Raw genomic sequence first — 24,770 nt, 5'->3', positions numbered from 1 at the left:
TCTGAGCTTTGGGTTTGCTTTTTCCTTGCCGGTGGTGTTTGCCTGGTGGCCCTGTGCCTTGGGGGAGAGCAGGACGAGAGGAATCATAGAATCATAGAATCATTAAGGTTGGAAGAGACCTCCAAGATCATCGGGTCCAACCGTCAACCCAACACCACCATGCCCACTAAACCATGTCCCTCAGCGCTTCATCTACCCGTCTTTTAAATACTTCCAGGGATGGTGACTCACCCACTTCCCTGGACAGCCTGGTCCAATGTTTAACCACTCTTTCAGTAAAGAAATTTTTCCTCATGTCCAATCTAAACCTCCCCTGGCGCAACTTGAGGCCGTTTCCTCTCGTCCTTTCACCAGTTACTTGGGAGAAGAGACCGACCCCACCTCGCTACAGCCTCCTTTCAGGGAGTTGTAGAGAGCGATGAGGTCTCCCCTCAGCCTCCTTTTCTCCAGGCTAAACACCCCCAGCTCCCTCAGCCGCTCCTCAGCAGACTTGTTCTCCAGACCCCTCACCAGCCTCGTTGCCCTTCTCTGGACACGCTCCAACATCTCAACATCCTTCTTGTAGTGAGGGGCCCAAAACTGAACACAGTATTCGAGGTGCGGCCGCACCAGTGCCGAGTACAGGGGCACGATCACTGCCCTGCTCCTGCTGGCCACACCATTTCTGATACAGGCCAGGATGCCATTGGCCTTCTTGGCCGCCTGGGCACACTGCCGGCTCATGTTCAGCCGGCTGTCGACCAGCACCCCCAGGTCCTTTTCCGCCAGGCAGCTTTCCAGCCACTCTTCCCCAAGCCTGTAGCGCTGCATGGGGTTGTTGTGGCCGAAGTGCAGGACTCGGCACTTGGACTTGTGGAACCTCATACAGTTGGCCTGGGCCCATCGATCCAGCCTGTCCAGGTCCCTCTGCAGAGCCTTCCTACCCTCGAGCAGATCAACACTGCCGCCCAGCTTGGTGTCGTCTGCAAACTGACTGAGGGTGCACTCGATCCCCTCATCCAGATCATTGATAAAGATATTGAACAGAACTGGCCCCAAAACTGAGCCTGGGGAACACAGGAAGACTCGCGCTGGCCAGCTGTGTTTCTACCTGCACCGTCTTGTTGCCGTTAAGCAGCAACGGAGCGATGTTCTGGAGGAAAAAAACAGAGGAAATAAACCAAGCGTGATAAAAATCACCGTGCATTGCTGGAAACAGCCTCCAAATGTGACATCTTCGGTTGATTTTGTGCCGATGTTGCCAGCCAGGCTTGCTTTGGTGATACAGTCACTTGCACTAGTTTTCTTCTAGGATGAGTGACCCTGGCCCCTTCCCTGGCTGTGCTGCAAATGCACTTTTTAATGAAAGATTGCTTTTTTTCCTTGAGGTTTTTGCAGTAATAGCCAGCTGTTAGACAGTACCTTCCTCTGTAGGTCTCAGAGTGCTTTGCAGAAGGGACCAGGATCCCTGCAGATGGAGAGTGATGCTTTTTCCCACTCCATAGAGGAGGAGGTATCATCAGGGGGGCATTTGCCACACTTACGTGCTTGCAAAAAGCCGTATCGATACAGCGGGTTTACTCACTCATAACAAATAGCCCTTAACCCCATCAGGACTTTTTTTGAGACTAAATCCACTAGATCGAGTTCCTGAGGGGGAAATGTGTGCACGCACACCAGGTTAACCCTCTGGCTGAAAGGTGCTGTGTTCAGGTGTCTGGATTCAGACCCCAGCTGTGCTGCAGCAGGTCACTGACAAAAATCAGAGCTTGATATAAATACGATTAAGAGTAAAAATGGTTGTTTCACCTTTAGCCTAGTGGAGTTTTTAGCTCTTAGATGAGAACAGAGATGCCACCGGACGAAGGAAAGAGATAAAAGCCAGAAAGGGACATTCAGTCTTCTGTTTTTCAACAGTTTTGTTTCAGCAAGTAACCACTGTAAATGCTCAGTAATTTGCATTTTTGGCTAAAGCAGCTACTCTGGAAAGACGTCCAACTCTGTTCAGAAACGTCTAGAGATGAACTACCTATGACTTCCCGCAGGAATTAGCTCCCCTGGTTAACCGCAGTCAATTTGAGAAGAAATGTTGTCTTGTTTTCTAATTTTCATCAGTATGGCTTCACCTTCCAGTCCTTGAGGACGTTGCTAATGCAGGATGCTAGACGGTCCTGCTGGCTCCGGGCCATGCCACTTCAAGTCCAAAGCAAAGCTACGGTAGATGCACAGCTGGGAGCGGGAAAAGGGCTTTGGGAATGCAGCTCAGACCTGCTGTGGACCATGTGCTGCTGGTCCTGGTGGCCTTTCAATGGGACTGTCACTTTGCTGCCCGTGACTTGAGGCTTCTTTGTTCATAAGATGTTGGCTAAGAGGTGTGGAGCACTTATCTCGTGTTTGGTGTAGAGAGTGATTCACGGTTTAACTGCATCTTCCCTGGGTTCTGGAGAAAGGGTGTATAAAGCTTGTCCTTGTGTCGGCAGCGTTTGCTCCAGAGAGCTGGACTTTTGTGTTGGTAGACGGGAGGGCAACCCCAGTGTTGTCCCATGCCTGTCAATAGAAACACCCAAGGAAGCTGGAAAAAATGATTTAAATAACATTTTTGGAAAGAGCCTGGCTGCTCTGAACACCCTGCTATTAGGCTGCAGTGTTGTGGGTTGCCCCCATAAGACTGCCCCTGGCCGGGGCTTGAGCAACCACGTGCCTGGTTCCTACGTTGTCTTCTCCTTGGCCGATCCTACGCCTTTGCGATGCGATATCAAAGGTATCTTGTGTTCAGTGAGAGCAGAGATGGAGAACACAGGCCTTGTCCTGTAAGGACAGAGTGTTTTGTCTGACCTAGAGGCAGACAGCTGTAGGACCTACAAGCAAGGAGCCCTTTGCTCCTGGCTGGGGTGCAGCCTTGCGATAATGCAAGTGTGGTGAGCCTGTGCCACCCCGTCCCGGTGCAGGAGCCTCCGAGCTGGAAGGGAAGGAGAGGAAGCGGTTTGTGGGGAAGGAAAGAAGAGACTTTCAGCAAGTATTTTGTTGTGGCCAACGCAAGCACTTTCAATCCTTCTCCCTGTTTCAGCCGTGATCGTTACCAGCTGGCAGGAGCTTGAACGCCTGGACAATGCTGGAGGTGAAAAGGGGGAGTCCACAACACCCCTGAGTCATACACCTGGTCGAATAAAATAGTTTCCCGTTTAACTCCTTCGTGGCTGGTCTGAGGTTGGGCTCAGATCTCTGTTTCCAAAACTTCAGCTCTGCTAAGAGGGTTGTGAGTCTGGATACCCCTCCCTGCTTGCACACAAACACATGCATGTGCAAGTGTAGGGTTGTTAATTCAGACCAGGCATGAAAATGCCCAGTTCTTGTGCTCCTGGAGCGTCCTAGCTTGGTGCAAGAAGGCAAAGAGTAATTAGGCAGCCCTTGAGCATTTTAATGTGGCAGATCTGAACTTCAGCCCGGTAAGCATGAAATGCTCAAATTAGAGGGAGTAATGAATTTTAACACTTCCCTAAGAACATTCCCCCCGCCCCTTCCTTTTAATTATTTTGCAAGGGTTGGGGTTTTTTTTTAAATGATCCCAAACAGTATCCTTTCTTCAATCCTTCTCCCTGTTTCAGCCGTGATCGTTACCAGCTGGCAGGAGCTTGAACGCCTGGACAATGCTGGAGGTGAAAAGGGGGAGTCCACAACACCCCTGAGTCATACACCTGGTCGAATAAAATAGTTTCCCGTTTAACTCCTTCGTGGCTGGTCTGAGGTTGGGCTCAGATCTCTGTTTCCAAAACTTCAGCTCTGCTAAGAGGGTTGTGAGTCTGGATACCCCTCCCTGCTTGCACACAAACACATGCATGTGCAAGTGTAGGGTTGTTAATTCAGACCAGGCATGAAAATGCCCAGTTCTTGTGCTCCTGGAGCGTCCTAGCTTGGTGCAAGAAGGCAAAGAGTAATTAGGCAGCCCTTGAGCATTTTAATGTGGCAGATCTGAACTTCAGCCCGGTAAGCATGAAATGCTGCAAATTAGAGGGAGTAATGAATTTTAACACTTCCCTAAGAACATTCCCCCCCGCCCCTTCCTTTTAATTATTTTGCAAGGGTTGGGTTTTTTTTTTTAAATGATCCCAAACAGTATCCTTTCTCGTTCTGCTTGGCATTTCCTTTGCAACTCAAATCCATCTCCGCCCTCTCATGCGAGAGCAGCCCCGCAGCGAGGACAGATGGCTGTCAAGGTGACAGTCACCGTGGGGTAGGGTAGCAGGGCAAGGAGTTGGCCCTTTTTCCCCAGGCAAATTTGGGCGGCAGAAAGGCTGGAGCTCCTTGGCCGAGAGGACCGCGGTCCTGTTCTCCTAAGGATGGACATTGCCCGGGGTGTCTCATGGAAGTCGGCGTTGCAAGGGTCATTGGAAAACGCAGCTCCAAGCTGTCGTTGCAGAGCTGCCCGGGGAGGAGCAGTGATTTTATGAATGAGCAGCCAAGTGCCAGCCCTCGGCCACGGGACAGGCTGCGGAGCGGCGTCCAGCATCTCCTGCGTCAAACCCATAACTCCTGCCTTAACTCGAGCGTGTCTTTTAGGAAGGCACCGGACCTCCCTCCCCTCCTTTCCAGGCTCTCTTCCTAAATCTCGCTGGTTCCTTCTGCACAGCCTCCCGTGGAAATGTCCTTTCCCGTCTGTCAGCCCAGCTCATACACCAGTCCAGGCAATTCATCTCGTGTCTCGGTTAACAGCAGCATCCTTCTCTCTCAGCCTGTTGTATTCATGCAGAAGGCAGCTGCCAACCATCCTTTCGCAGCACTGCTGCTTTGCCTGTGTCTCTCTGTAGCAGCGAGTGCTGTCACTCGTGAAAGTCCTGCCTGACGGTGACTCGGAAGGAGCTCATTCACTGCCGAGATGTCCCCACGACCTCCTTGGGGACATCTCCCCTGTCCTTCACCCCCTTCCTCTGCTGGAGGTCTGGAGGCTAGCTCGGTCTCTGGCCCTCTTAGCAGGGTGGCTGCATGTTTTGACTGCTGGGTGCGTTCCCTGACTGCTCGGTGGGGCTGTCTGCTCTTCTACACGGAGTAAATCTGGTGTATTATTCAGGTTTTGATATCGGGCTGTTTCTTTTTAAGGCTTTTCTGAGGGCAGGTGATGCACTTGGACCTCTTTGTAGCATCTGGGAACTGCTCCTGATGCCAAGGAGAAAATCCCATGAGCATTGCTATAAGCCCATTATACCGCAGCACCTCAATGCATTGCTGAGCTACCTTCAAAGGCTCCTGTGCGAGTTAATACTTTTTTTAACTGGCCCCACGCAGGCAGGGTCCTAGCAGGTCACACAGCACACCGAAGGCAGAGCTGCTCTCCCTGTCTTTGACCTGCTCTCCCTGTCTTCGGCCTGCAAGCTAAGATGTTATAGACTCATAGAATAGTTTGGGTTGGAAGGGACCTTTAAAGGTCATCTAGTCCAACCCCCCTGCAATGAGCAGGGATGTTTTCATAGTTATAAACTATAAAATCTCCAATTCACAATCCTGGGGGATCCTCGCTGAATGCTCACTAGGTTCTTCCTCCACATCGGGGACATGGGAGTAGAGGGACATTGGGGCAGGTTGTTCGCCATCCAGTGCCAATGGTCTCCCTGCGGGAGATGCATCTACCTGTTGCGCCAGTCCGTCCTACGCAGACCACCCAGGGTAGCGCCTCTCTTGCAGTTCAGATCACGTTTAATTAAAGGCCTAATTGCCCCTTTGCACAGTTATTTGCAGTCTCTGCATCTCAGGGCATGGGGCTGGGACACGCTAGGCGATTTGGAGACAGGTGGGTGGCTGGCACAAAGCACCCCACAAGCTGCTTTAGCAACTGATCCTCAGCAGCAGAGACCTGTAGAGCAGCCGACAAGAGGGTTATTTTGGGTTCACTTAAGCTCTGAGTGATGAGCACTTGTGCTGCTAATCAGGCTGATAAATACTGTCAGTTAAAACCTGTGCTTTGCTCTTCTGCCTTGCAGAAGTGAAGTGTTTTCATCTCTCCCAGACACGAGGAGGCTGGCTGGGCGGGTGATGCTCTTGGAGGAGTGCTCTGATCAGCATGGGCATTGGTCTAGCTCTCAAACACCTACTTTCCTTCAGCTAATCCTAGCGATTCGTTAACAATGAATGGTGTTCAACAAGGGTTCTAGTCCAACTCCTAAATCGATGCCCAACGATCATATAATCCCTGTGATCATATAATCCCTGGGATTTTGGATGTTTTCAGATTAGCTGCTTCCAATTAGCCTTTATTGCGATTTCCTTGTCCCACCGCATGTGATGATTTTAAGCGTCTGTGGATCTTCACCACAATAAGCGTATAGTTTCTACACATCTCACCGGGAGTGATGGTTTAAGCCAGCTTGTTGGATGCACCTGCCCGCTGGATGGGACGCCCTTCATTTTACCATGGGTGGTGTTGGAGACTGCAGCTGGCATTATGTGGCACACAAAACCCCATTCCTTTAGGAAACCAGACTAGATGTTTCCAGACCAGGGTCAGTAATCATCAACCGCTTGAACAGGACAATCCCATTCTGGGGAAAGAAGGATTGTACATGGCTCTTATAAATAAATACAGAGAAACTTTAGGGAAGGAGCTTTGGAAGAAGGTCTGTGATTTTGTAAAGGGGAACAACGTAGAGCACCCTCTTCCCTTGCGCCTGCTGTGGGACCAAGGTGACGCAACCTGCAGGATGGAGGGATGAGGACCCGACCAAAGTGGTTGGTACCCAGGGACCAAACAGCAGGGGTGATGGAGCGGTGATGGAAAGGTGCTGCGCTGTCTCTGGGGGGCATTTGGGCAATGGTTTCCTGCTGTCTTCTGGATTGCTAAATTCACGTGTCTGCCCTGGAAGCTAGACACTTGTCAAGACAGAATAATTAATCCAGAAACACGTGGTGCTCTGCCAGGGGGCCTTTTTTTAATTAAAACCAGATCTGATAAAGTCTACTGAGAAACTGGCGTCTCTGATGAAAACTTGAAATGTATGTCCGTGATTCGAGGCTGCATGGTGGGGGTGCTCTGGGTGGGGCTCAGCCCCCCTAAAACCTGTGCACATCCAGCTTGCAGGGGATGTCTTCTCCTCCTTTGCCTCCAAGGGCTGTGTTTTTCCCAAATGAGTTACGAATTCCCTAAAAGGCAGGACACCCGTTATCGTCTCCTACTGTGCCTGTTTTGGTGGTGTTTGGCCAGCTCTGGGGGAAATGGGAGTCCCGTGTCCAGGGGATCTGCAACGCATGCTGGAGCTTTGAGGAGTCATCCATCTCTCCTCGTTTGGATGCAGGATTTTCCCTGCCTGTTTAAATTGGCGATGGAGCACACTGGTACCTCCTGGAGTGAGCCAGAGGTGCTTCATGGGACTATAAATGTGGGGTCTAGCGATGTAGGACAGCCAGATCTGGGGGAAGGCAGAGACAGAGGCTGGGGGGTTGTTTCCAGCCACGATGTCTTGGTCCTGCCACCCAGATGCTGCAGAGGAGGATCGGGTGTCCCTGGCCAGACCCTGCCCCGTCTCACTCCCGTTCTGCCTGTCCTCCCAGGGCCGGTGGGGAAGGATGTTTTCCTCGGTGAAGCTATACGAGAACCAGCGCTACTCCTCCCTGAAGAAGGAGTGTCAGAGACGGAAGCAGCTCTTTGAGGACCCGCTTTTCCCCGCCAATGACGACTCGCTCTTCTACAAGTCAAGGATCCAGGGCATCCAGTGGAAGCGGCCGAAAGTAAGTGCACCCGTCCCCTTGCACCTCGACACTGCTTTACACCATCTCTGCTCTCAGGCATCCCTGAAAATGCACAGCACATCCTTCAGCAAGGGTGCCAAGCCCCAGCCAACATCTCCTCTCCCCAGCAGGGTTTATTTGCCCAGGCTCAGTATCATGAGCCTCTGGGATGCCAGGGAGACCTGCTGCACTCAGGTCCAGGCTGTTCTGCTCCCAGTGAGGCTCGGGAACGATAGAGGCTTCTCTGTGACTCAGTTTCCCCACACATAAAACAGAAAGATTTGCAGCCAGGTTGGTGTTGGGCGCTCTTGTTAAGTCCAGTGGGTCCAGCAGGGCAAAGGGTTCCCTCTGAATACTCTTGTTAATCCATTTGTTTTGGGTAGGTTCGTTGGTCTCAGGGTCTTTGGGAGGTGGGTGGTCTAACCCATCCTTCCTCTCCTGTGCAAAACCCACGTCCTCTGCACGTCCTCTGCAAAAAGCACTCTGCGTGTCCTCCACGCTGCTGTGTCTGCCATGGAGGCAGGTTGTAGGAGGCTGGGGGTAACGTTGCCTGTCCTCAGTGCTGCCTGTCCCCCTTTTGCTGTCCTCAGAAGGACAGCCTGCCCGCCCAAAAGATGCACATCAGGGCCTGAGGGCGCTATGTCTAGGGGAATTTGTACGCCCTGGTATGGCCATCTGCTTGGGGTTGACTATGAGGCCACTTCTCTGACTGCCATGAAATACAAGGAGTCCCAGGGAGCAACGATAATAGCGGCTGGGGAGGGGCAATATCACAGCATCTAAGACAGCTGGGTCTCCTTCCTTGCCTGGGGGGAGGAGCAGCCCTCGCTGCCCAGCCCATGCCGTTTCGCACACAGCTTGGTGGCATTTCAGCGTGGCAGGGTCGCCTGAGCTGCCGTTGTCCTCCTCGCCCCCGCCGGCAGCCCAGAAAATCAGCTGGCCTTTCACAAGACAGTACTGTGTTTGTCTGGGTGAAGGCAGTCTGAGGGGGTGGACAAAAAGGCTTTGTGTGAAGGGAGAAACAGAGCTGAACCGACTCTTTCTGTGTGGCAGGAGGGGCTGAGCCCCCCCGGCATCCCACCGGGCTCCTTGTGGGAGGAGGTCTCGCTTCCCTCTGCTCTGCCTTGGGCTTTTCCATGCCAGCTCTGCCTGGACATAGGGTTTGCGCAAGGCTTTGCGTGCGTTTTAGCTTGTTCCCCTTGTCCGCTGGCACGGAAAGATGCTCTGTGCACAGCTGCCTTCTGAAAACAGGGCTCACCCTGGTTTGGTCTCATTGTGGAGGACACCATGAAAACCCCTTGCACGTCCCACATATAGGTGATGCCCAAGACTTTCTAAACAACTTTCTTAGGGACTAAAGGGTAAGGACGTGTTTGACACCCCCTTGCTGTTTTGCGTTCAGAGACACACGTTAATTCAGCCCCACATCTAATGACAGAGGGTCGGGTGCAGTTGGAGAGAGGCAAAGTTTGCTCGTCTTCTGCTGAGCATCTATGTCGCAGAGCTTGCTACGTGGGTCACGAACGACTCCGGTTATTCAGACTTTATGATACATAGACCTCTCAGTGCTTCTTTTCAGGGAGAAGGGAGACCTTTTCTGAATGGGTGACCCACCTCTTCTCCATCTGCTTTTCTGGCTTTCAGCTCACTTGCAGCTCTTGGTGTTCAGGCATGTAACATCAACTCTTGCTTAGGAAGACATGAGGTCAACCAGCAAGGTATCCCGTTGCTGCCTTGCTCCCAAGAGCATGATGTCTTTCTAAGAAAGGTTCTGCACCTCGTGATCTTCACCTACATGGTGGCATGCTCAGCTAGGTCCAAGCCCATCCTTGCTCAAGCATGGAGTGAATTCAAGCTCTTTCCAACCAGCCAGCTCTGCAGTTTGAACAGAGGCTCCTTCTTGCATGGGCTGGCAGCGGGAATGGGTGATGGAATTGGGTCCCACGTGCAAGCAAGGTCCTGCGTGCTTAACCAGAGGTGGAAATGGTCCCTCTTTTGCTGCTTCTGCGCCAGACAAAGGGAACTTTGCCAGCCATTTTGGCACCAGGAGTCCATGCTGAGCAATAGCACTCTCCTCGATGCCACTGTCTGGTATGATCGTCTGATCAGACCTGTCTAGCTGCCCTGACCACAAAATTGCCATAAAAGAAGAATTTGAGCTCACGTGTGCCCAGGTTACTGCTGAAGTTTCCTTTCTCTAAAGGACTTCTCCAGGTTCTTTCCTTTCAGTTGTCGTTTTGGCCAAAGTGGCTGAATTTCATGGGGAGAACAACTGCTTTGTGCCAGCCAGGCAATGCAAAGTGACGTTTTTAGTTGCTGGACCCAATTCTGCCTGAACTCATACCAGCTTTCTAAGGTCCCAGCATCTTCTGCAGGAAAGCAAACGCAGTGCATCTGGGTGTTAGGGATCTTGATATACATCTCACCACCTTGCTGTCTGCAAGAGAGCTGGGAGAGGGTGTAAGAAACTGCATGAATGCAGCTGTAAAATCCCACGTTGCTCTGAAACAATTTCACACCCGCTGTAGCGGGTCTTGCTCTGTGTCCAGCCTGAGGTCTGCTGCAGAATTAACCATGCTCTTTCCTACATCTGTAAACTGCTTGGTCTGGTCTCTGCACGGGACGTAGTGGCCAACGCTCAGAGGTTGTGGAGGAAGAGCTGGAAGTAACCGTTGGAAGTCGCATGGGAGAAACTGGGTAGAGTCTTCACAGAGAAACATCATTGGCTTCTCCAATTTAATGGAGTATTCAGTAGGGTCCAAAATGTCCATGAAGTTCAAATCAACTGCTCTGCTTGTGTGGTACTTGCACGGTATGGTTATTAAGCCACACTAAGACCCTACAACATCTTCTTTCTGTTATAAGCAGCAAATCTTTCCTTAGGCAATCACATTTTATTCTTGTTTAGAAAAACAGAGTGATACTCCCAGCTTTTGGCAAGGGAGTGTGTTTTGGGGAGCTCCTGACCCAGAAATGGAGTCTGCCAGTCCCGGGGACGCTGTCTGCAGGGAGGGGATAGTGTGTACACACCTCTGTTATTTCTCAGGGCCGTGGCCATGGTTTGTTTTGGAGGGTTTCAGCTGTAACTGCATGATAAAACGCAAGAGCTCATCATGCCTCAAGCTTTGCTGTGAGAGCAGAGTGGGTGGAGAGTGGAAACAAAAGGCATCAGCTATTAAAAACAACTGTTTGCTTTCTCAGAAAGGCTGTTGCTTATGATCTATGCAGAGAAGTGATACGTCGGAGCTAACTTTTTCAGGCAAAGCACTTGCATGTGAAAAGTAACTGTAGTGAACTCACTGGGGCAGTGGGAATGAGCTTTGGCAGAGGCAGGATCTCAGTCCCATATATTTAGAATCATAGAATAGAATCATAGAATCATTAAGGTTGGAAAAGACCTCTGAGATCATCGAGTCCAACCATCGACCCAACACCACCATGCCCACTAAACCATGTCCCTCAGCGCCTCATCTACACGTCTCTTAAATACCTCCAGGGATGGTGACTCAACCGCTTCCCTGGGCAGCCTGGTCCAATGTTTAACCACTCTTTCAGTAAAGACATTTTTACTCATGTCCAATCTAAACCTCCCCTGGCGCAACTTGAGGCCATTTACATGGCACTAATACAGATCTAGACAGCCCGTCCCTCGTATGTGCATCCCCTCCTTCCTGACCAGGACCTGCCCTCATCCCTTCTGCTCCTCCACGTGCTCCCAAAGCCTGAGGTTGCTTTGGAAAAAAAAAACAAAACCAAAACAAAAAGCAATCTCTGCAGTGCTCTCCCTCTTGCTTGAGGTTTTTCTGGGCGGGGGGGGGGGGGGGGGAAGAGGAGGCTGAAGGGCCTTGCTGGAACACTTCATGAATAACCCTTCCCAGGTCAGGCTGTTTTGCTTCAACTTCCTCCTGCATCTGGCGTTGCAGCCTTTCCTGGAACGGGCTCAGCCTTATTCTTTCCAGCGGGGTGTCCTCCCTCCCTCCCTTCCTCCCTGCTTTCCCCTGGCCTCGAGCCCTGCTCGGGATGCCAGATCTTTGCAGAGGGAGCAGCTGTTTGAGCCCTCTAATCGGGCTTTGGCTTCGGTGGTTGTTTGCCGGACGTCTTTGTGATGCAGCACGGTGAAGCCAGAAAGCTAATTGCTCGAGTGTGTCAGAGGGAGGGAAGCCGCAGCATCAGCCCGAGTTGGGAAGGGGGTCCTGAAGAGCGTTGTTTTAGTGCATCCACTTAAAAATGAGACTGACTGCTCATTGCTGAGCCAAAGCAGATTTTGGAGCTGGCTAGGGCGGCATCAGCGGCTCTTTCTGGCAGCAGCACTTGGCTATTGCATTAGGAATTAAACCTAGCTTTTTGGACTAAGCCCGAACCCCTGTACCTTGCTTGAAACTCCTTTCCCTTGCAGTCTGCCTGCTACCTTATGAAGGAGAGGGAGATCTCTGTATTCAGGCACGTAGTACCACCCGCAGAGAAAGTCTTTAGCCTGATCCTCAAGCTCTGGGTTTTGCCTTCCCCGTTTGAGACAGGAATGCTGGCAGTGCAGCACGGGAGCAGGAGTTTTAGTCTGTGCATTGGTGAGCTGGTCTGGGCTTTCGGGAGCTAGGTAAATGGGGAAGGGGGGTACTGAGAAGAAGGGAAGGGGATGGATGAGATGCAGGCTGGGAGCCAGAAATAAGGGGGGGACCTGGGGCACCCGGCTGTGTCTGTTGATCCCCTGGGAGAAAGTGATGGCCCAGGGTGGAAGAGGCTCATCTACCCTGTGGGAAAGCAGTTCATCTCTTCTAATCATCACTGTCCCAAACACTTTTCTTGGGTGCATTTCCAGTGATGCCATGGGATTGGTACAGGATTAAATTAGGGTTGTTAGTACCCCTGGGCAAGCAAGGGCTTGCTTTCTCTCTGCAGCAAGGAGGGCCGCGTGATTCAGGTTCAGTCCACCAAGCGATGACCTGCTGCTGAGACTGGTCACCAGCCAGGACAAATCTGGCATCATTACGCTCCTGTGGGAAGCAAATGAAGCCTGGTGGGAGGCTTAGGCCACACACAGATGTGACGTTGAACCACATGAACTGCATGCTCTGGTCCTTCAGCTCTTCCCAGGGAGCAAGGCTGAGCCTGGAGAAGGTTTTTTCCTCCCTGTCCTGGGAGGCAGACCGGGCTGCTGTGTGCTGAGTGTTTCCCTGTCCACAGCAGTGTGTCGCAGGACCTCGCAGAAGCACCTCATGGTCTTCCCTGAGGTGCAGAGTGGTTGGGACAAGAGATCCCAAAGGTGCTCGGAGGGGGCCAGGTGACAACTCAGTGCCAAGCTGCGCCAAAGGTGGTGTAAGGAGAAGCTGTGACGAAGCACGAGGGTTTCCAAGCAGGCGGTTGTCACAGTGACTGGGTGGCTCAAGGTGATGTGCGGTGATGGTTGAACCTGAGCTGCACCTCTGCACTGTGAGTTCAAGCCTGGCTGGTTGCAACCACCAGAGAAGCTCTCTCGGATGAAGTCTACACCCTCCTGTCTTCAGGGGAAGAGTTTTGCCCTCCAGCCCTGTTTCTCAGTATTTTTATATCTCCAGCATTTGCTTGCAAGCGCCGAGTTATCTCTGCAGGAATTGTCAAGGGAGGTAGTCACTGATTAAGCAGCACAAAGGTAGATTCTTGCTAAATGGCAATATTGTTTTATCTGGGTGCAGAGGCAATGTCATTTGGAGGGGAAAGTCTGAGAGTCAGAGTAGTTTTGGGGGAGACAGAGAGGCCAGTTGTTTTGGGAAGGGTTGTGGGAAGCGGGTGGTCTTAGGGCAGTAGGGCCATGGCATTTTCTGTGGCACTGGAAAGAGATGCTCTCATTCACAGCCCTGTGTTTTGGGTTTTTTTTTTTCCAGCCAGACAAGAGGAATCTTGTTTTACAAACTGAGAAAATACCATTTTTCAGTAGCCACTTCCCTGTCGGCCTGACGTATATGTAGCCTGCCTTGGGTATAGGGGTTTTGTCCATTATATCCATTGTCTCCTGAATTCGATGCTATTGTGTTTGGAGGATGAGGAGATGTTGCAGGATGGGAGAGCATCCTTCAGATCCCCTTTTCCGTACGTTATTAAGCACTTAGCTCCTTTCGCTTGCTGAGTGAGGGTTATACAATCAATCCCCACGGGGTTTTCCTGGAAGGGGAAAGGAGTCAATGAACTAATTCACTAAAAGCAGGACCGGCACTTGCCTGCCCACAAGTTTCTGCATTAAAAGGCCTTTTTCCCAGTGTATAGCGCAGGGTGGGAACCTGGCAGACACACAAGAGTGAAGATAATGGGGAAGACAGAGGTTAAGTTCTTGCAGTTCTTTGCTCTGAGAGCTCACCCGAAGCAGGCGCACGGAGGCAATTAAATTGGTAATGGTCATTGGGAGCAATAACCTTCTGGTGCCCCACCTGGACCTTCTTCTGCCAGAAATACTAACCTCTAGCACCTGCGCTCCAGGGGTGTCTTTGCTCAGCTTTTTGCAGCATTTTGGCCTGTCTCGCTCAGTTTTGGGCCTGCCCGAAGGATGCTTGTGGTTAGCATTGATGCTGTGGCTCCTCTGTGCTGCTGGATGGACTGAGGGGTCGTCTCCTCCGAGCAGAGTCTGTCATCTGTCTGTGATCCATCGTGGGAGCTGGAGTCCTTCCAGACCTTTGCGTTTCTCAGCTTAGGATTTATGAGCCGCTCGCCTGTTAATTTATCTGCCGTTTTCAGTAAAGCCTGGAGCTGATTGCCAGTCTGGTCGCTCCTTGCCAAGAAAGGATTTGGTCACCATTTAAAGCAATCTCTGAATTGACCTTGTTTTTACGTTTTTAAGCCAGTCGCAGGCTCCCCCCACCCCTTCCCCTCAAGGATGGACAAGAGAATTTTTGTTATCATTTATGCTTATTTTAAAAGGTCTCTCCTCTCATTAAACATGACGCCGACCCTGGCTGTGTTCCAGCAGATCTTGCCGGATCCTCCCAGGGCCACGGCCCCGTGGTGCCAGGCAATCATGCTCTCCCCCTTTGTCCCAATGAGGATAGGGGGTGATAAGCTGCCTAGCGTGAGTATGGCTCACTGCAGCCTTTGATAAGAAATTAGCCAGCCGGTCTGCTCTGTCCTCGGCATCAGAAGGACACGGCCTTAAATGCAAAAGCAACAGTAAAATCAGTGGATTGGATTCATTGCCTGCTTCTTAATGCAACTGCACGTCGGTGTCTAGAAATAATTGTATTGGTAACGGGGAAGACCGTAACGATAGCAGAGGGTGTCGCAGAAAGGAGCCCTGGGCATCCGCTGCCCTCTGAGCTCCATGGGAGGGAATGGTGCAAATCCTCCTAGATTTGGCTCTGGGGTGCCAGAGGGGCACATTCAGCCTGCGGAGCAGGTACAGAGCTAGTTATGCCCTGGATCAGCCCAGGCTTTTAATCTTGATGCAAGCTGGGAGATGCTGCACCACCTGTGAGCTCTAATTTTTGAGCCCTCAGAGGGGATGGGATTTTGGGGTGATTTGCCTGTGTTAAGGGCAGGCTCAGTCCTGCTGGAACAAGCGCCTTTCGCCGAAGCCCTTGCAAAGTCCCCTTGCAAAGACTCGATCAGGCACGGTGCTGCCTCTCGCAGAAGGAAAATAAAACATGAGGTGCGCTAAAACTGAGGGCTGAGCCCGGCTGCTGCAAGAAGTGGTTAAAGAAAGAAACAAATAGGAGGAAGCGTTGGTGGGAGGACGACAGCCGGGGCCACGCTGGCCCTGCCGTTGGGGCAGAAATGAAGCTGTTTCCTCGGTCTGGCAGATTCGAAGCCAGAAGGAACCGTTGTCAATGCATCAGCTGATTTCTGCGTAACGAGAGGTCACAGCACTTCCTTGAATTAACTCCCCACTGAACTAAATTTGACCTGCTTCCTCTAAGCACCATCCAGTTTTATTTTTCCAGGAGAGGAAAATCCACCGTGGCTCTGGATCACTTGCTCTAAAGAGTAGTCTCTGCCACAGGATTTGCTTTTTTTTTTTTTTTCTCTGTGAATTGGCTTAGCTTTAGTGTACACCCCTTGGATCCCGTGTGCACACTCGCTTGCTTCTGCATTTCTGTTCCCTTTAAATATATGGTAACCCTGTAACGCATATGTGGTCGGGGCAGAGGGATACCTACACCGGTAAAGAAGCAGGTACAAACCCTCTCTCCATCATCTTTCCTTCTTGCCTCGCTCAGCAGAGCCTGGACTCCCGTCCAGTCCAGGAGCATCGATGGGTTGACCGGGAATGAATAAATGCAGCTAGCGTCTGTCTTTGTAAACACCCCAGGGCAAGGGCTTGTCCTTTCCTTGCTGCCAAACTACTGATGCCGTCTGAATTATTTGTAGGGAGCATTAAATTCTCCAAGTCATCCCTTTTTAAAATAAAGCCCCAGTACAATTTGACAGTAAGTGGAATGACACCGTTTCTCCTCTGATATATGAAATCTAACACAGAGACTGTGCAAGTACTGCCCCAAAGCCCTGCAAAGATTAAAAACCTGTTTATGAAGCAGACTGAGATGTGTAGTGCAGGAAAGCACGGTAGAGTGGGATTTTTGTCCTAAGCGAAGGCACTTAGCCCAATGCAATCATTTAGACCTGTGTGTGCTTAAACACTGGGCAATGGGAGGACGAATTCCTTGGGATGGTGCTGCCCTCCTTGACCGTCCTACCCACGCTCGTGGCCATCTGTCCCCACCCTGCGCGCTGCCTCGCTGCCACATGCGGTTGCAGGGAACCGGTGCTCAACTCCCTGCTGTGTCCCAGGCAGCCCTAAGGACAAACCAGTCTTGAACTGGGGCACTCAGGGGAGCGGAGGAGAATGAAAAGTGTCCTTGAGAAAGGACGAAGGCTTTAGGTGTTGGCAGCGCCCTGGAGCAGAGCACAGGCGCTTGGTAGTTGAGCTTGCCGGGACCAAGCCTGCACAGCGGGGTGCCAACCTGTGTGATCTGTTGACCCCTTCACATCCTCATCTCGATGCTCATCTTTATGAAAACCCACCGACAGGTCCCTTTTAGACTATCCTTTGGCATAGAAAGCGCAGACAAAAGCAGCACCCCAGGGTGATGCTCTCACGGGAGTTTGCCAGATGCTCTGGCTTCACCCGCTTTTTGGCCCTGGCTACCCAGGTGCCCTAAAGGAGATCAGTGCTTCAGCCACTCTTCCCAGTCCCTGTGGGGCAGGGGCAAGCTGGCATTGCTTCCCCATCCCTTGATGCTGCTGGTGTCTCAGATCTCACAAGAAGGAATCAGGTCAGCAAGAGAGCGCTGAAGCATCTGTCCCCTTTGGGTGGTACCTGGGGCCAGCAGGAGCTGTGTTGACTTGCTTGGCAAGAGACTGCAGCTTGGGAGGGGTGACTTGTGTGTTCAGGTAGAGATGAAACAAAGCATCCCACCTCTTTGATATTTCTGGATCTTTGGGAAGAAACCACCACTGAGAGCCGCATCCCCAGTTCACCTCCAAGAAGGAAAAGGGTGAACCAACCATCTTAGTGGGGAGCGTTCATGGATGGTTAAAGCTTGACTGTGGTCTGCTACAAATACCACCAATAGAGTTATGTCAGAATTGATGATGGAAGATGTAAACAGAGTGCTTAATAACTGGAGAAACTGTCTAAAAGTCTAACCATACACTTGTATACAGCCCATGTAAGCCATGTAGTGAGTTTGTGTGGAGACCCTGTGCTACATATTCCTGGGAGAGCTTGTGCATGTTCCTGTCTTGGAGCTGCTGCTGCTGTACCTACATCGTTGTGTCTCTCAGTAAACTGGCAGCAAACTGAGCATGAGTTGAAAGCTTCGAAGTCTCGTCTGGAAATGCTGCGTAATGCCTGGAAAGCCAAGCAGGTCAGGAGGAAATCACCATAGGGGAAGGTGATGTTACCAAGGAGAGATGAAGCTTGTTTGGGTTTGATGTCTCTGTGAGCTCTTGCAGTTTCATGACCCGAGCCTATGGCCTCATGGGACGATCCCCGCTGGTTGTTAAATACAGGCTTCATCCTTTTTGGTGAACACCCCCCTTGGAGGTGCCAGCCAGCGCCAGCTAACGCTGGGTGCTTACAGCCAACCCTGCTGCCAAATTTCTCTCCGCTTCCTTCTCTCAACAGTGGCAGGAGCTCAGCCTTTTCCTGGTGGCTGAATATTGAATCATTTTCTCTAAAGAATGCCCCTTTTTGTCCTTTCTCCCAGCTTACAGAAGTTCATGAGTCCCTGCTTCTAGAGGATGGTTTTCTCGTAAGGCGGGTTTCTCTGTTTATAAAGCTACACCCAGGGTATGAATAACCAGAATAGGTGTGGGCTGGAAGTCATTTCTTTAAATGGCTTAAACTCAACATCATTGCATAGTCAGGGATTAATTTGGACTGTGGTGGGGTCAAGTCCTGGTCTGGGATCGACATGCTGCTGTGCTATAAATATGACACAATCATAAACCAAAGGGCAGTTCCTCGCCCTGGGACAGTATGGCCCAAGGGGGCGTGGGAGGTATCCCCGTGGAAAAGTAGTCAGGAGGTTTTGATCTGAGATATGCACAGTGGAGGGTGGAGGTAATTTTCCTTTGCAGCTTCGGGTTCTTTCTTTTCCCATCAATAACTTAGCTCTCAGGATAATTAAAAAAAAAAAAACAAAAAACCACAACAAAAAACCTGCATGATTTAGAGTCCCAAATCCTGTTTTAGAAGATTGGCTTTCGGTGAGACACAGGAATTGGGATTCAGGCAGGGCAGCGTTCAACAGGCACAAGTGCCAAACCTGAATTATGTCACTCGGAGGCAGAAACGGTGCAGCCAAACTCGTGGCCACACCAGCTCGCTCCAGGATTTCACAATAGCTCTGTGATGAGTGGGTGGTTTTGGACCATTCCTCCCAAAATACTGTGGTTTCTCACAGCAGGGCTTACTTGAATAGGTTCCACCCTTCCCACCAACACATCCCCACTACCATGTCCTCCAGGGTGGGGACTGATGGCTCAAAAGCGGTGCAAGCTGGGGACATCCTCATGGCTCATGCCTGTGGTTCATGGTCCCTCACTTGTACCAACATGATTGTGAACCTCCCCAAGAACCAGTTTGGGGCCTGATGCAGATAGTTTCAAGCCAAAGCAGTTCCTCTGGTTGAGGTTAGACCCCACAACTTGAAGTGCTGGCACAACTGAGGGAGCAGTGTGCCACAGTGAGAGGACGGGCTTTGGAGGGTGGGTGTATTTTGTGATGAACGGAGTTCAATCCAGTTGGCGGCCGGTCATGAGCGGTGTTCCCCAGGGCTCAGTATTGGGGCCAGTTCTGTTCAATATCTTTATCAATGATCTGGACGAGGGGATCGAGTGCACCCTCAGTCAGTTTGCAGACGACACCAAGTTGGGCGGCAGTGTTGATCTGCTCGAGGGTAGGAAGGCTCTGCAGAGGGACCTGGACAGGGTTAAACATTGGACCAGGCTGTCCAGGGAAGTGGTTGAGTCCCCATCCCTGGAAGTATTTAAAAGACGGGTAGATGAAGCGCTTAGGGACATGGTTTAGTGGGCCTGGTGGTGTTGGGTTGACAGTTGGACTCGATGATCTTGGAGGTCTCTTCCAACCTTAATGATTCTATGATTCTATGATTCTATTTTAAACCTGTGATGCTGCCAAACCAGGGTTGTTCCTTGCCCTGCAAGTCCTTAGCACCATCCCAAAGGAGCTTGGTCAAGGGAGATCCGTAGGAGAGCTCAAGGCTCGGATATGATGGAGGATGGGGGTACTTGGGAGAAGGTGGCCGGCAGCACCGTGGTGAAGCAGAGGCGTATATCTGTCACAGGGTGTTAAAGTTAAAACAGCCACGGGAGCTTATTTTTGTTTGTCCTCTTCCACCTCTCTGGTGTAGCTCCCTAGAGCCCATGCCTACACATACTAAGATTTAAGGGAAGGAGATCCAGGTGGAGCCATCCCTGAGAGCTGCTGCTTTTGCTCAGTGTCCTCTCCTTCACTTCTCAAGGCTGTAGTTGTGTGCATTCGTAAGGGTCAGGCTGGCTCAGGAGATGCAGCATGAAAAGGAGCCAGGTGACATCGTTTCCATAAAGGAATGATGGCTCGTGCGGTGACCAGACTGCGCTGGGACTTGACACCAAGAGGCACCACTTCTGCCTCTGGATGGGGTAACCTGGGGCACATCATCTGACTGCTCTGAGCATCCCACCCCTCAGTTTGTCAGCGAGACGTGTGAAGACTTTCCTGCTTCGGCACCGAGATCTGCAGATCTCGGGGCTGTCAGGATCCACGAGTATTTTTTCTTAGCGGCTCTGCAACCAGACGCATCAAAACAACTCGCTGTGGGAGAGGCAGTCTGGGGAGGGCTGCGTCTGAATGTGTGGAGATGCTAAAAGCCAGGCTGTGGTGGCCTCTGCATCAGTCTTGGCTGGGTAGAGACCAAAGAAGTCCTGGGCTGAGTAATGGTGAGGCTTTCCAAGAGTGCATCCCTGGAGAGCGTGGGCGGGAGGAACGGGAACGGTGGGTCTGAGGTCTCTGCACTTGTTGAAGTCTCCTTCCCATCCTTCTCCCTCTCCATCTGCTCCTGGGGAGGTGCAGTGCTCTCACAGCACGTTGCGTCTCTCCACATCTCATGGCTTTAACAGAGACCTCTCTGGTGCCTTTGTACTTTGGATACCCGGAAGATAAAACAGCAGAGGGACCCGTCAAGGCTGCTAAGGCTGCAAATTGACCTTTAGATCTTGTTTGCCACCGTCCCTGCTCTTTCTGGTGCCAAAACAAACAGCACAGCGTGGTGCTGAGGTACACAAGCAGAGACATGGGCTTGGTGGGGAGTGTATTTTTTTTATTCCCTTTACAAGCAAGTCCTGTTTGCTGTGGGTGGAGCGTCCAACGCCCTTTGCGTGGTGTGGGAGCTGATAACAGATATAAATTTGTATACACTGAGGTACTCTGGGTGGATTAGCATTAGGGATGCCTGACTGAGGCAAGACAAACCCCCCCAGACAGTTTTATAGGGTGTAGATATTACCAACCAAACCTACCTTTCGATGTGTGTGGAGCCGAACCACTGAGGATATAATTTTTAGTAGGGCCTCTAGCGATAGGACGAGGGGTAATGGTTTTAAACTAAAAGAGGGGAGATTCAGACTAGATCTAAGGAAGAAATGTTTTATGCTGAGGGTGGTGAAGCACTGGCCCAGGTTGCCCAGAGAGGTGGTGGATGCCCCATCCCTGGAAACATTCCAGGTCAGGCTGGACGGGGCTCTGAGCAACCTGATCTAGTTGAAGATGTCCCTGCCCACGTACGGGGTTGGACTAGATGGCCTTTAGAGGTCCCTTCCAAGCCAAACCATTCTGTGATTCTATGGTTCTATAACAATCCCTCTGAAAACACGGAGCCCTGGTTTTCTAAACTCACCCTATTTCCCTTCCCGTCCCTATGTCACCCTGCTGCAAATTTTTTAATTGTCCTTTTTGCAAAATCGCATCCCAATGCAGGGACCTGCAGCAAGGCAGCGCAGGGACCTTCGTGTCAGCTGTGTCACCTTTGCTCGCTGTGCTTGGATGCCTCTTCCTCTCTTGGCTGTGTGAGTGACATTTAAGACACAGGATCCTTTCGGTTCCCCGTTGCCCAGGAGGGAGGAAGCGCAGCCACGCTAATAGATTATCTTGCTGATTTTGCAAGTCTGAGTGAAAGCGTTGCTCCTGAAACAGCCAGGCTCTGCAGTGCAATTAGACTAGTCTGCTCCTTGCAAAATCTTGTTAGCAAAAAATGGTCCTGGCACGCAGCAGATGTTGCATCTCACGTGGTTATTTTCTCCCCTTACCTTTTTCCCTCCCGCAGCTGGCTTGACACAGTCCAGATCCCCAGTGAATCTAAAGCTCAGAAATCTGCACTGGGAAACATTTATGATAAGACAGTCACCAATTACAAAGCCAATTAGAGGGTGATTTGCTCATTGCTACCCTGTGTGGAATTGGACTAGCTGGAGAAGACAAGGGTGATATTTTCTGATTTAAATGCATTTGGAAGGAAATGGTGTGTGTTGGGGGAAAGGGTACCAAAGGCGAGAGCAGAGGAAAAGCCCGCATGCTTTTTGGTGGGAAGCAAAATTACACCACCAAGTGCAAGATAATTGCACCGATTGGGTCTTTTTTTCCTTAATGGATTTCAATAACCCAAAGGCAGAGGGACCAAACTGGCCCGTTCTGGGCTCCCGTAAGCCAGACCTGGTACCTCTGCAATCAGCCTCTCATCGACAGGGACCTCAAAGTCCTCTCCCAGCCCCGGTTCTGATTTCCGCCTCTGTGCCACATCCCTTGCAGGAGGAAGGATGTGGGAAGGACTATATGAATCACCAGAACTTTGAATCACTAGTTTGGCCCTCCCTGTGTTATCAGGCTGTATCTTTGCGTAGGACCATCCGCACAGGCTTTCTCTACGTTGTATTTTGTAGCCTCGAGCTCAGCGGCCATTTCAGCAGCCACTTTTAGGGACGGCAAATCTGCTCTGATGGTGCTTAGGACCCTTGGGATACTCCAAGACAGGTTCTCCTTGGGGGTGAAGAGGCATGGATGGCTCTCTTGGCCAAGGTGGAGTCAAGAGCAACACACTGAAGCCATAGCTTTTGGCTGTCCCCCCCTATGCCTTGCTGTTCACCCTCTGTGTCCAGACTAGGAGTAGCCACGACCCAGGAGCTGGCTGTGGTGAGATGAAGGACAGGATGGACTCACTGTTTGCTGAAGCCTTGGGTGCCACGGGGCAGTTTGAGCTGGCTCTGTGGTGGCTGATGCCTGAACCCAAAGGGCCCCCAGGGTATGTGTGGGTGTGCGCGTTTGTGTGCTGCCCTCTTCTCTCAGGGTCATGGTGCTGGGAGGATGACGTGGTGTTTGCTTTTTGGAGAAGCGCCCGCCTGGGTAAATGTTATTGCTCTCCTGGTTTCTGTCTGCAGCACGGGAGGGAGGGGAGGAAACCAAGGTGATGACCTTCTACGATCAGAGCATCTCTGCTTCTCTCCTCCCCTTGCACATACAAACCCCAGGCCCTGTAATTCAGTCTGGCTGCAGAACAAGCTCTTTATCTCGTTCAGCTCTGTCCGCGGGAAAAGGAAAACTAAAAGTTAATGCTTTTCTTGGCTCTTTTTGACCTAGTTCCCACTGGTCTTAGTTCACCACCCACCTCCGCATGCGGGCATGGTGCTTCACGGCTCTGAGTGTGCTTTGCACCCTGAAGGTGCTGCATCACACACCGGGGCCCCACTGTGCTCCGTGCAATTCTGGGGGCATTGCAGCCTTGCTGAAGGAGTGCCTTGGTCCCTTGCTCCCACCTCAGTACAGGCAGAGCACCCAGGGAATGTCATCCCTGCAGATTAAAGGCCACGCAGTCTAGACCAGGGCGAAAATGTGTGAGTGGGAGCTCAGCAGCTTCAGTGGGGACTGAAGAATCCAAGTAATTTAATATTGGGAAGCTCAAGTCTAAGGGATATGGGAAACCTCTCAGGAGGTTTTGCTGGGGAGACTGACCCCCGGATGGGTCTTACCCTGATGGGATCAGCTCCGCAGCGTTAGAGCAAGGAGGCAATGCTGCCTTCCTCTGTGCGAGTGCAGCGAAGGGCCATGGAGGTCGTTAAGGGACTGGAGCATCTGACACGAGGAGAGGCTGAGAGAGCTGGGACTCTTCAGTCTGGAGAAGAGAAGGCTCAGGGGGATCTTAACGATGTGCATGAATACCCGCTGGCTGGGAATGAAGAAGACAGAGCCAGACTTCTCCGTGGTGCCCAATGACAGGACGAGAGACAGTGAGCACAAACTGAAAAACAGGAAATTCCATTTAAACATGAGAAAAGACTTTTTTACTGTGAGGCTGGGCCAAACACTGGCACAGGTTGCCCGGAGAGGTTGTGGAGTCTCCATCCCTGGAGATATTCAAAACCTGACTGAACACGGTCCCGGGCAACCTGCTCTAGCTGATCCTGCTTTGAGTAGGTGGGATGGACTGGGTGATCTCCAGAAGTTCCTTCTAACCGCATTGATTTGGTGATTCTGTGCTAAGGATCACTGGGAGTCCACTGGGACGGAGCTCAGTCCTAGGGCTTGAGGGTGCTGCATGGTCCTTCTGCAGAGAAGCATGGCAGCCCCTCTCTGCCCTTCAGGATGGACTCCTGGGAAGACTCACTGAGCATTTTGGGATTTGCACAAGTTTTGTGCAGAGCTCACGTGGTGTTTCCTTCCAGTTGGGCCTGTATATCGTGCTGGGCTGATCCTTGTGCAAAGCATCGCTCCTTCTCCAAGGCCTGATGCATCTCCAGGCACCAGGCATGCAAGATCCTGGGTCAAGGGAGAGGCTGTCACCCCCTGCCACAGCAGGGGATTGTGGCATTTAGTAACCTTCATGCTCCTAGGAAACTTCCAATTCAGCTGCAAACTGCCATGGGGTTTTGCACATTATGAGGGAAGGAGGTTAAAAAGTCCACAGGCTGCTAAGTTGTAGAGCAAGTGTGTGCTTTCAGGCACAATCACACTGGACCAAAAGCACCTTGAAACACCACATCCAAGTGTGCACCTGAATGGGAAACGCCTACTGCAGCATCTGAAGAGCTGCCTGAATGGATCCTTCAAGAACGATATGCCCTTAGGGACCCATCTGCACTAGTGGGAAGAGAAGCTGAGTCAAATGAGAATTGTGTTTTGCAGAGGGAGCCTGCCCTGGCCTGAGCGTTTCCAGCCGTGGCACCTTCGTCGCTGCCATGGGTCCAAGAGAGTAGCGTCTAATGAGCTGCACCCCTCGTCTGTACCAGAGCAGGCTGCTCTTTTGATGAGTGCATGGGGCTTCCCTCTATTAAAATGAGCAACCACAGGGTTTTAATTTGCAAACTCTTTCCTGGTGATGGGGAAATCACGGCTAACTGGCAGCTCTGCTCTTAGGAAAGGTCCCTGAGCGTCTGACACCCTCTACCCTATGCTAATTTCTGCCAAGCAGGATATGTTTTTCATGCTTTCATTTTGTCCCCTGTCTATGTAATACCAAGCGACTGCTTTTTGGTACACTGCAGATTCACCCAAGGGTAGAAAGGGCAGCTGTGGTCCTCAAATGGCTTCTTGCGACTATGGCTGAGCCCTCGAGCAAACACGGTGC

At 51.4% G+C, this 24,770-nt stretch overlaps 1 protein-coding gene across 1 annotated transcript in view; it reads left to right on the top strand.

Annotated features, from left to right (window-relative positions):
* Nucleotides 1-7,530: 7,530 nt before the first annotated feature.
* Nucleotides 7,531-24,770, top strand: part of CAPN5 (calpain 5) — a 40,149-nt gene continuing 22,909 nt past the window's right edge. Inside the window, exon 1 of the mRNA XM_009321932.1 lies at nt 7,531-7,692. Within this exon, the coding sequence (XP_009320207.1) occupies nt 7,531-7,692 (162 nt within the window). The remainder of the gene's footprint in view (nt 7,693-24,770) is intronic.

The sequence above is a fragment of the Pygoscelis adeliae genome, unplaced genomic scaffold (assembly GCF_000699105.1).
Source record: "Pygoscelis adeliae isolate BGI_AS28 unplaced genomic scaffold, ASM69910v1 Scaffold263, whole genome shotgun sequence".
NCBI lineage: Eukaryota > Metazoa > Chordata > Aves > Sphenisciformes > Spheniscidae > Pygoscelis > Pygoscelis adeliae.
This window is presented reverse-complemented; position numbering and strand designations above follow the sequence as displayed.